Source organism: Eleginops maclovinus, chromosome 13 (assembly GCF_036324505.1).
Source record: "Eleginops maclovinus isolate JMC-PN-2008 ecotype Puerto Natales chromosome 13, JC_Emac_rtc_rv5, whole genome shotgun sequence".
Taxonomy (NCBI): Eukaryota; Metazoa; Chordata; class Actinopteri; order Perciformes; family Eleginopidae; genus Eleginops; species Eleginops maclovinus.
In genome coordinates, this window is record NC_086361.1 from 10,931,518 (window position 1) to 10,944,353 (window position 12,836).

The 12,836-nt window shown below is 38.5% G+C and overlaps 1 protein-coding gene across 1 annotated transcript; it reads left to right on the forward strand.

Moving 5' to 3' along the window:
• The first annotated feature begins 1,568 nt into the window (after positions 1-1,568).
• cers2a (ceramide synthase 2a) lies at positions 1,569-12,565 on the forward strand. The gene is made up of 11 exons (XM_063898576.1): positions 1,569-1,938; positions 5,729-5,902; positions 6,000-6,117; positions 6,333-6,451; positions 7,546-7,603; positions 7,915-7,965; positions 8,151-8,243; positions 9,060-9,188; positions 9,661-9,767; positions 10,609-10,762; positions 10,856-12,565. Exons 2-11 carry the CDS (start codon positions 5,730-5,732, stop codon positions 10,991-10,993), a joined length of 1,140 nt encoding a protein of 379 aa, XP_063754646.1. The 5' UTR covers positions 1,569-1,938; position 5,729; the 3' UTR covers positions 10,994-12,565.
• Positions 12,566-12,836: the final 271 nt, after the last annotated feature.

The following is a 12,836-nucleotide window of genomic DNA, read 5'->3' on the forward strand; positions in this document are numbered from 1 at the left end:
TGTACATGCACAAAGCACAAGCTTGCCTCACAACCATTAAGCATGTGTTGTTTTTTAAATGCTGCATCTATTCTGATGGGCAAGTCTATTTGCCTTGGTTGCCAGCTTTGATTAAGTAGCTAGTCCATTTAAATTCATATTTATTTGGTCTGGGCAAGTCCAAAAAAAGAACATGCTTGTTTTGACATCAACAGCTCCTTTCAGGAAATGCCCCAGACGGCTAAAAAAGAACTTGCCTGTGCCTTGCCTGTTTCAACTTGCCTTTAAAAAGACAGAACTACAGCTAAAACTTTAGAGGTTTTGAATAAGTCTAATAAGGAATAGCTCACACATATTTCACAGTTAATCAAATTTATTTGGTGTATTTCAATGAATTATATCAGCACCCATGCTGTACTTGAAATAATTATGCGATGACATTAAGATTTTTGAGAGGATTAAATGGCGTTTAGGTTGCTACCTGAAGTGCGAGTCTGATGCTACCAGCAAAAGCCATGACACTTTTAAGTATTTGCAAAATATTTACACCATACTACATTATGACTTGACATGTATACTAAAGAACATGCCACTATTTGTAGGACCTCCTGTTTTTGCATTTACGTCCTTTCTTTCAATCACCATTGAAAAATATTTTATCTATAGACATATTGCATAAATGACTGTACTCATCTAAATGATACAGATATGTAAGAACATTTATCCAATTCAATAATAAATAATTGAGATAAATAAACCACAATGAAATAATACTATTTTAAAAAGCACGTTATTTTTCATTGAAGAGTTCACCATACAATTAATCTTTTAAAACATTTTTTGCATTTTAAAGTTTGAATCTTTATATATTTTTATATACAAATTCAGTGGAATTGGGGGTCATTATTATTTTGCATTTATGTATGTACATTTTTAATTCTAGATTTTGATATTATGATTAATTTTATACAATGGGCTATAGTCTTTCAAGCCCAGAAAGTATCCTAATGTAACCATTTTAAATATATGGGTTAATTATTATTGATTATCATTGCATTGCAATGATTAGATTTTGTTTACAATATTTAAGAATCTGGAGAAATATAGGTTAGTTTGATATATATTGTGTAAAATGTGCTTTTAACTACTTTAATCTGATCGGTAATCAGTGGGGTAAAGCAATTAAGTAGATTTACTCAAGTACTAAAGTACAATTTTGAGGTACATGCATTTTACTGGAGTATTTTATGCTACTTTGTACCTCAACCCCACTACAAATCAGAGGTAAATAGTGTACGTTTATTCCACTACATTCATTTATTACTTTTAGTTACTTACATATTTTGATTAATTTAGTGACATTTTATCAACACTTAAATAACAGCAGGATTTTAACCTGTAACAGAGTATTCCCACTCTGGTAGTTTGCTGCTTCCTCTATGCATATGATGAGTACTTCTGCCATTGGTGCCGGTAGCATAGAACGTCAACCTGCGGCACTAACCACTCCTCATACAGAGCAGAGGCTCACGTCACTTTAAATACCCGCCCCCCCCCCCTCCCTGGGACATACTACCATAATACCCACTATCTCACCAATGCAACTACCCGGCTAAACGGAAACAAGCCGAAGCCCACCATACTACTTTTATCAGACGCAAAAGTGAAAAGATAAACATTTTGGGCATCGTTGGACCAGCTTAAAAATCACGTCTAGAGTTTTGTGCTGAAAGTGCGACACAGTTTTTTTTAGGAGAATGTGGCAAATCTCAGGTTAGAAGGAGAGGTAAAAAAAAAAAAAGCCGGATTGAAGCTTATCAAAAACCAAACAAGTATATTTTCATGGCGAGATCTACATGAAATCCTCTCCGATAAAACAGGACCTGAGGACGTGCAGCAGCTGCGGTAGAGAGGAGACATTTTAAGACCATATTACCTGCCTGATACAACCCGAGAAAGGTAAGTTCGCTGCACCGTTAGCTAACATTTCCTTGTGGAACAGTTAAAGTTGTAAAACTCGATACAGGCTACTTTAAAGCTCCAAACCAAAGACTTCTGACAGACACACAGTTGGCTGCTTTCTTTTTTAAACAGAAACAGGATATTCATCGAACCTGGGAGGTTTAGATAGATTTTTTAAGGAGTATTCGCACCAAACTTTAGGCTCTTCCGTTACCTGAAGCCCTCACGGATTCAGCCGTTGGCAGCCGTTAAAGGAACCTTCTCAAAGTTTAGCTAACAGGCCTAAGCTTGTCGTGGATGTTTGTTTAGGAACAGTCTGATAACAGAAGGTCGTAAAAGCCTTCAATGCTAAACAACAAAGCACAAAGTCTACACCTGAGGAAATACAGTTTCTTTCAAACGTCGTTAATATCGTTTGTGGTGAGAATTATAAATGCGCAGGAAAAGTTTTCTAACGTAAACTGTCACTTAGAATAGGCTCCCCTGCCATCTCTTATTAAACGGGTGATACCAAGTGATAAGTACATTTTACGCTCTGTAGAGAGTATAACATTTGCTAGATCGGTGTTGCTAAACTTGAGGAAAGCTCCATCTCATTGAATCCGTCCCGCTATGTCCGGGAGACTCCCCGCTTGCGCCATGCATGCAGCGGACTCAGCCACTCCCTGCGAGGGTTTACGCAAACAGCGTAGAGATCTGTTCGACTGACACAAGCTGCTCAACTTTAAATAATCATACAACCATTATCACTTTTCAAAACAAAGTTACTAATGACCTTTAATAGAGGGAATGAAATTGGAAGACAAACAATGATGTAGAAATGCAAACATTTAAAAATTGTTGAGAAAGAGTTACAAATGAAAAAGTTAAATAAAACAATGTAAAATACTACAAAACCTCAGATCATTTTTGTGACTTAACAGATGTATCACAAACGATGTGAAAACACCTTATTTTCATTTTTTAAAAAGGGGGTTTATGGAGGATAAGGAGCTTGTCAGTCTGTTCTCAGGCCAGTTGTTTTAGAGTGAGGCAACCGCCCTGAAGTTGAAATGATAGAGGCCTCCAGCTGCACTTTAGACTGAGGGACATTGGCTGTCTCACATTGTTTGAGTTATTTGATGTGTCTTTTGTGTCCCGAGGCAAGTCAAATTAGCCTTATCTGTAATTCTCCAAGGAATTTACAGCTAGTGCATTGTCAAACAGCCTAACAACCTAAGGTTTGCATTGAAGAAAAAAACCCATAAAAACCTTTTTAAAGGGGGGTTCCCCTGATTTCTCCACTTGCAGTTCAGTTAACTCTTCATCAGGAGAACACTTTTTGTGATGTTTTGTAATGTCCTGTGATCGGTGCCTCTTCAAAGAGGTTTCCGCAGTCATTGTTACCATTGTGCCTCATTTTCAAACATTATGAAACGTGCATTGTTTACCGCTGCGTCTAATCCAAAATCCCTTTTGCCGGTTCATTTTAGGATCTTGAGCCATTACCACCACCTGTAGTCAAATGAAGTGTTGTGTATAACATCACCTTATGCTCAAAATTACTCATAGTAACTTCTTACAGGACACTGGGGGGGGTCTGTTGAGTTAATAAAAAGGCATTTAGGATGCAGGAGGGGTCCTATAAAAGATGCTATTGAGTTGCTTTATGGGAAGTGTAGGAGCTGGTGTATTTTGGAGCTTTAACCATACACGTAACATTGCAGCAACTGGATACTCGTAAGGTCCGCAATGGTTTTGGCAGTAGAAAGGATGATTAAGACACAACTAATTTGATTGACAGATGGTTCCTCCTGCCCTTTTTCAAACTGTTTACAATGACTGCTTCTAAACGCATTCTGTGTAACAAACATCTTCGGCGTATGGTAAATGTGTCTCTTGTGAGTCAATCAACCTAATAGAAGTGTAAGCCTTAACTAAAAATGAATTATTATACTAAGAACTTGGATCAGAGGAGATGTGTATTCACTAGCTAGTGGCAATTGATGATACTATTAGTACATTTTGTTGAAATGCCAAAGCACAGCTGGAAGTAATACAAAACACATTTACAAACATATATAAAATATTCACACATGGTAAGCACATGCCTGTTTTAGATGGGAACATAATAAATGGAGTCAAGAATCTGCTGGATCTACTTGTTGACATTTCATACTGTCTGACTGATACGTCAACATATCTTCGCTAACAAAATGAAATGCAAGTTTACTTTGGCCTGCAGCAGTTGCAACCTGTTATTCTGCCAGCTATTGATCTTCTTCTGCCAGTTAACTCTTGAGGGAATCCTACCGCAGGCAGACTAAACTAGTATCTGGCATGTTTGAAGTAGTATTTACACCAGGTGTATCTCAGTGACAGTTTGTGGAGTAAGAAACATTTTGTCAGGGTTGAAGGATGACATGAGCGGAGCAGACCCACACTGATTAACTCTCAAATAAGGGATACGTTATTTCACTGCTGTCGTTTCAAGGTGAGGAGATCCTATTGAAGTGAAACTCCTCTGCTAACAAAGGCAGCCTGCTTGAGTTACTGTGCATTCATTCTGAGCTTTTAAACGGGTTGAAGTCCAGCCACACACACCCCCTTTTATTAAGGGATCTGGCAGGAAATATGTGACACCCTAAATGTCCCTCCTTAAATGATTTGCCTCAGGAAGAGGACTCCAGAAACCAAGGCGGAGCAGTACCATGATGTAATTTGATGATTAGATCTAATATCAGCTGGTCTGAAGTTGTAAAAGTTGTATTGTGGACAAAACAACCTATGATAACGACACTGGTGTCAGCTCTGGTCACTCGGCACCCTAATAACAAAGCAGCACTTATGGCTGTACTCGGCCACTGAGGGGCTTTGAACTAAATGAAAACATTTGCTGATTAGCAAAAGTACAGCTTAAGACCTCTCAGGACGTCTGGAGAACGTCGGCTGATTTCCCTCACCAGATTTTAAAGCTACTCACTGATAATGTACTGGAGAGAAGAAGCATTCTGTGTTCATGCTCCATACACCCGGATCAAACATCTTACATTTTATTCACCTCATTATACTAATGTCACCTCCGCGCCTTTTATTTATTACTTGTTTTATGGCCTTTGTGTAATACATTTTGTCCTGTTATCTTTGTTATGTTTTGTGTAAAGCACAGTAAATTGTCTTCTTGTTGAAAGGGTCTATACAAATAAGCAAGCCCTCTGTAGCTAGCATCGAGATTAATGTATCAAATATTTAAATCGGTATCATAAAATGGCAAAGTTCATAGGTCATAGATAATAACTAAATAAGTAGGTCATATATCAAGATATAATGTTCAAGAGATTATAGGGTGCATGGTGTGTTTAATTCAACTGTGTAATCTTCTTTTACCAATTAAGGTACCGCATGTGGGACAAATAAATGAAATGTATTAAATGACGTACTGCTACTCTTAAGGTGTTCTTTTTCTTTTGTAAAGTTCTGCATAATGCTGACTGATTAAACTATTAAGAAGAAAGCAAAATCATCCCTTTAATCATTTCTCTTCATCTGAAACAGGAAATGGCGCCTGTTGCAGATGCAGTGAAATTAATCACTTTCAATCAATACTCATTCCTCTCAGCGCTCTCTGTTTCCTTTCCTTCTTCTCAGGAAATGGTCACAGCTGAGTGAGTCTCCATATTTATTGAATACAAAATCTAAATGAAGATCACCAAGCAGACAGAACCCCCTTTTTATTACCAGTCTTACTTTCCTTCTGCATGTTAACAAAAAAACACAAATCCTTTTCTCTCTTTGTGTAAAACTTTAGGATGTTGTCTCGGCTGAGGGAGATGATATGGGCCGACTGGATTTGGTTTCCTGAAGGTCACGGTTGGGCTGACCTCACAGACCACGATGGCAAAGTTTACCCTAAAACACAGGACCTCTGGGCAACTATACCCATCGCTCTGTGCTTCCTGGTCATCAGACAGATATTTGAAAGGTGAGTCAACACTGGGGGTGACTATCGATGTCCTCTCACAGTGTCATTTGCCTGTTAATTAACCTGTCTGATTTGCATATATCTTTCCTCCTGACAGGACTGTAGCGACTCCTGTCGCCTCCCTTTTGGGAGTGACTGACAAGAAGCGTGTTCGTGCCTCTCCAAATCCCTTCCTGGAGTCCTATTTCTGTAGCACATCAAAGAATCCCGCACAGGTAATCTTCCTGGAAACACATTGTGTGTCCTCTGGCATTAGCACAGCTTGAGCCTGATTACCAAATTCAAAGATGTTTGAGGTGTACATGGAGGATGACAACAGGATAAAAATAGCACATATCTTCTCACCTAAGCCTTATGTGACCAGTCATTATTTTATACCTCCATGGATTAAAGACACTGTTCTTATTTCATTGTCATGCTTTGTTTTCAGAGCTCAATAGAGGTTTTAAGTAAACAGTCGGGCTGCTCAGAGCGACAGGTCCAGAGGTGGTTCAGGAGGCGGAGAAACCAGGACCGACCCTGCAAGCTCAAAAAGTTTCGGGAAGCAAGGTAGCTACACCTCACAATCACCAAATAAACCCTCAACCATTGTTCTGTCCTTCCTTCTCCTCCGTCTGTTTTAAAAGCCTGTTTTGAGTTATAAAGGTAAGTGTAAGACATTCTTTTTTAACCATTTTATTTCAGGATTTGTTTAAGTTGGAAATTAGGATTCTTTACACTGAAGTTACAACTATGTTTTCATAGTGCTTTATTTCTGCTATTCAGTGTGTCTTCAGTTCAGACAGGACATTGCAGAGTTCATGACCTGCTTAGACAAACACTGCACTATTTGAAGGGGCTCGCATGTTAGATATCAGGGGTGCTGAGATGATTAACAGCATAGAAAAATGCAAATGTAAAATCATGTGATTCATTTTTGAGGTTCAAACTCAAATAATATACAATAGGGAGAATGCACACATACTGTGTCAAAACCAAAGAAAAGAAAGGACCTGTGGTGCTGTCAAAGCAGAGTATGAAATAAACAGGGGAGTTATGTGTTTGCAAACTTGCAGGGGCTCCAATATCAAGTTTAACATTTATTTTTCATTTAAATAGCACTGTTAAAAACAAGTGCCTCACAAAGACAGACGGACTGACATACTGAATATGTGCAAGGATTTTCTTCTTAGATTAATAATGTAATAAGATTTAGGCACAGGAAATTAGATGAAAACAGAACCACCTTTTGGCTTTTATGTGACATGTTTAAATAATGTAAATGTGCAGTATCAGTGTCTCACTGATGTTCTGCTGTATTTATCACCCAGGTGTCATAGATAAGTGGACCTTGGAGCTGTGCAATGTGCAAGCTAATCATTTATCTGTTTATTTCATTGAACCGCAGTGACACACGTGCAGGGATTAGAGTTACGTTCTTTTAAATTATGTCCGTTTGTCATTTCCTTGTTATTTTAAGCAATTGATTAAGTCAACTTATAAGTAAAAGAGTTGTAATGGGTCTTTTCTCACCTCATCTTTGTCCCTTAGCGCCAAAAGCTCTGCCATTGTAGGAAAATTGTTTGTGTACCGGCGGGATTTATTGGCTGTAATTGGTGTTTAACTGAATGTGATTTCTGAGACTGCTGTGCATTTTCTTACAGTTGGAGATTTACCTTTTACCTTCTTGCTTTCTTTGCTGGCCTGGCGGCCCTTATTGATGTAAGTACTGTGTCAGATTGTGGTCACAGTTTTGGTTACGATAGGGGGAAAATGTGTCAGTTTGTGAAATCTAACATGGTATCAACTCTAGTCATCACTGGAAACTCTTGTTAATCTGCTAGCAACCTTTGCTTCTTCTTTGGAAAATAGAGGATCTGTAGGACATTTTAATAATGACATTGTAATTGTAGTGGAAGCCCCTGTTGGATGTCATATTTTTTCCTCTTGTTTGGTGTTTGTGCAGAGAGTGCTTGTGGTGTTGGTTAAGACACTTAAACCCTCATTAATATTGAATATCCATCTCTCCTCAGAAACCATGGCTGTATGATATGAAGCAGGTGTGGGAAGACTTCCCGAAAATGGTACGTCAGCATCATAAAGCTGTCATTCCCTCTTTCTTTAAGTTTAGATTAGATTTATTTTTAATGTAAACAAATCTATACTCCATTAAAGTATAATAAGAAGTGTAGAAGCTGTCTCCTGTTAATCAAATTGTCTGTGACATGTTATTTGAACAGATTTATTCTTTCTTCCTCTTTTCTTCCAGCCACTGTTGCCTTCAGAGTACTGGTACTACATGATCGAACTAGGCTTCTACCTCTCGCTGATTTTCAGTATAGCATCGGATGTCAAACGCAAGGTAAGTGAGCTGTCTCCTAAACTCAGTTATCCCCAATTGGTTGCTCTATGAAACCCCTCAGAAACCTTCTATTAGGAGAGATCGCTCCGAGTGATGAAGTAAAAGAGAAGGATCGTTTGTGTTGATACGATATTCTGAGGTTTGCATATTGATTTCCCCGTTAAGATATCCTGACTTTATGCGCTGCATCGAGTGGAGCTGCCATTAGAGATTAAAATCATCCATTACCCTTTGTCAGTTTGGTAAAGTGTGTGAGCAACAAACTCAAGTGTCTCTGAAGTCAGGGGGGATGTTGCATCAGAAGTTGCCCTGTGAGTTAATGTGTGACCGGAGCTCTGTTGAAAATCACACCATAAAGACAAAGATTGACATTTTCGTCTGCAGTCTAAATGTTGTTGTGAAGAACAGCAGACCTTTGAGCCTGCCGCCTCTGGGCCTGCTCCTGTTTTATAACTCCTGCTCACAAAATCAAGGAACTTATCTCATAAAACCAAACGCAACCATTTTTCGGACTATTCCCAAAGATCCCCTGTGTTGAAATCAAACTGTGGGGATTTATTTTGTAACTTTTTGTAAAGTTCCTTTTTTTTTTTGCTCCTGTGTATGAGATTATTTCTACAGCTATAAAGCATCCGATCTGCTGTGCGGAGAGTAAACCATTTGTAAATCAGACATCAATCCAACACACACACACACACACACACAGTCGATCAGTGACCAATCGTTACAGTGCGATCAATAAGTGTCCTAACGCTGTTGGGATTTGTTTTTTCACACCCTTTCTTTTTGTATTTTATTTTTCATTTTTTTCTGTAGGATTTCAAGGAGCAGATCATTCACCATGTCGCCACAATCTCCCTCATCAGTTTCTCCTGGCTGGTCAACTACATCCGGGCAGGGACTTTGATCATGTTAGTGCATGACTCCTCCGACTATTTTATGGAGGTATGACAGGTGCCATCAGTTTCTTTTTTTTCTTACAGATCTAACATACTACAAACTTTAATATGATGTGGATCTAAATTCATTATCTGAAATGATTGGTGTGCAAATACTTATTAAGATACACTCCAACATTTACTGCAAATACCACAAATATGAAAGTTTTAGTTTCATACTTAGCTGTCTCATTTTCAACTTCCTCTTAAAATAAATAAATATGAAAACATTATAGATCAACTCAGTAAAACAAAGTAAAGACCAGTTACCAAAATGAAGTCCACCTCAGATTATCCAATGACAATGGTTTAAATGTGTTTATATTAAGTTAAATTAGGGAATTTAAACTAAGTTATTACAGTGTCTTTGTATCAGTCATAAGTCAAGCAACATATACTCTGACCTCCCTCGGCTTTGTTGAATCTAGAGGAGAAAACTGAAAAAGGTGAAACTCTGGTCTCTCTGTTTTTTCCCCCAGGCTGCCAAAATGTTCAACTACGCAGGTTGGAGGAACACCTGCAACATCATGTTCACCACGTTTGCTGCAGTTTTCATCTTCACCCGCCTTGTAATCCTCCCCTTCTGGTAAAAACGATGTTGCATAATATTTACTGTAATTTAATGAGTCACTCAACATTCTTAGGGCTTTTTGTTTATGGGCGTTTCCATTTTGCATTGCTTGTCTCAGGTGATGAAAATGAATTTTGCCAACATTTCTAAGGTTTTCCTCCTACAGTCAATAAACCCTAATATTAATGACTTAATATTAAAGTACTTTAGAAGTACTTCTGATTCTGACGATAACATTTGTTATTTTTGCCACATACACAGCATTAAATGGTATGAAAAGAGTTTTTAACAAATGCAATATTTACTCCTCTTTAAGTATAGTCTGCTCATACCACAGTGCCAAGCTTCTTTGAGTAGTCATTAAGCCTCTTGTTAAAATAAACCATTGATTTTTGAGCCTTTATTTAGGCTGACGATTAAAAGAACTACAGAATGACAGCAGCATCATTGTTTCAATATAGCAGTTTCTGCTTCAACTACTGTAGATTGTAATGCTATTCATGTTATGCTACAACAAGCCTCCACTCAACACGTGGGAAAGTTCATACCATGACATCACTTGTTGCATGTCACCCGACCTCTCAAAAGAAACACATTAAGGAAATAAAAACCTTAAACCTTTTTAATTATGAATCACAGCCTTTTGAAAATGTTGGCATACAAGTTACAGGATGTTGGAAACACTTGATTCATTTGCAGAAATGTCAAGGATTTGTTGAACACCAGAGCAACAAATAAAGGGAGATGTAACAACAGACACATTGTGTACAGTGCTGGCCCCTCTCAATGGGCTTTTGATGGTGACTGTAGGTGGCTCTGACTGGACTCTCTGTTCTGCTTTTGTCCCCTCGTCCAGGATCATACACACGACGTGTGTGTACCCACTGTCCCTTTACCGCCCCTTCCTCGGATACTACTTCTTCAACGGGCTAATGTTTGTGCTGCAAGCTCTGCACATCTTCTGGGCCATTCTCATCTTGCGCATGGTCGTCAAATTCCTGCCCGGCAATGTATGAACCTCCACATCCAACTGCCCCCATAACACTTTCACCTCTAAGCCAGGTCCGAACTGACCAAATATTATGTCTTGTTTCACCCTATAGCACATTGTTGAGGATGAACGCAGCGATAAAGACGAGTCTGAGTCGGAAGATGAAGCCGGCGGTCACGAAAAGTTTCAGAACGGCCACGTGCAGAACGGCCACACCCCCCTCAACAACAACCACAGTAAGAGAGACTGATGGGACTGTGAGTGATTAGAGGAGGCCGTGTGAGGCGGGGCGATGGGCCCTGATTGGAAAGCCAAAGAACGGGAGCATGGCGTGTTCAAATGGGTAAAAGGCGGCAGCACACACACACATACACACTTTACCCTCCTTTCTGGATACCTGGTAGTCCAAAGTGGACAATTTTACTTCTCTGTGGATTACAATAAATTAAACGGGGAGAGCGGTGGAGAAGCACACTGATCTGCTTAGCACCTGTAGCAGAGTGATTCTCGTCCCTCGGAGCCCATCCTCCCTCTAGTGTCTTTTGCTTCTTACTAAGATTTTGTGCTGTTGACCCCGTTGCCACATACCAAATCTACCTGCTTGTAGTTTTGTTTTCTTCCTGGAAGTGATTTGAAGATATGCTGTGGTTAGGAGGAGGTTGCCTTCCTGCAAAGTCTGTTAAAATTCTTCCAAGTATTGCTACCCCTTAATCCTGACTGATTTCTTTGCTCTAAATAACCACACTGAATTCAGTGAAATGGTGAGGAGCGCTAAAGGTGAATGATGTCTTTCTATGGACCATAACCTGATTTAAGTCTTTTTACTGAGGTATCTGTTGATAATGAATGTGTGCAAGTTGCAGCTGCCAGTTTGGCACTTTGGTTTTTCTAAAATATGTATTTGCTCCAATAATTTAGAACTAAATAATTGGAGCTATATAATGTTTTTTAACAGTCTGAAAAAAGTGCGAGACGGTGCTACATCTGCCACGTGGTGAAATGTGCCTTGTTTGGATGTTTGTCTTAAATGCTTCGCCTTTTTTGGGAAGCAGAACGCACATAGATCGTTTTAAATGTTTGGTTTTGTTAATGCTTAATATCTTTTCAAGTTATATGATTTTATTTTGCTTTGTTTTATTTGTTTTCAGTCCAGTCAACAGTTTAAATTGGGGAGCAATTTGTCTGAGTGTAACCCAAACCAATCAGTAACTGTTTATGAATTCTTTATGGGCTGAAGAGTCGATAGCATTTCCATTCAGTGTTGTTTTTCTCATCCATCCAAAGATGCACTTTATGGCTCCCTCTAGTAGATCAGCCTTGACTAGATGTCTTGTAAACAAGCATAAGGGTAGTATTTCAATTCAAACCTGATTTCATTTTAGTGTATGATTTTTAAAATTTTGTTTCATATTTATTCTCACCCACCTAAAATCTTCCTCTTTATCAGTTGTTTTGTAAAAAAAAGAGAGAAAAAGAATAACTTGAATGAAATCTTAAGTAAAGAGGTAAAAATGAAACACCAAAGTATGGTTTACATTTTGTACTATCTTGTCATTTGCAAGTGCCTTCATCATTTCAAGTGTTAATTGTAAGTTGTTATCCCGTCTTATTTGTCTTTATTCCTGCTGTCTTTGTGCCCCATCACACCCAACACTCCGAACTGTACCGCCGCTCTGGGCCTCTAACTAACCTGCCTCAGCTCAGCAATCAGCTGCAGCTCGCTCTGAAGAGCTCTGCTTCCACAGGAAAGCTTTTGATTCTGCGTTGTGCTGCTGAGATGTAAGATCATATTGACTATGATGATAAAGATAATTGTGGATAACTATTGTGTCTCTTACTTTCTGTTTTAATCATCAGACATCCAAGGATTTTAACTTATATTGAAATCAGATTAACACCAAACTAACCCATGTAAACTGATCTTGACTTGTTTTCTCAAAAAGGTTGTTAAGATTAAACGTTGATTAGTTGATCAACAGAAAATGTAGATGGTAATAACCTGCTAAGTAATCTAAAGGCTCACATTTTAGGAAATGGGGATCTGCTTTTTTTCTAATCAATTTTTTAACTGAGAAAATAATAAATAAATAATG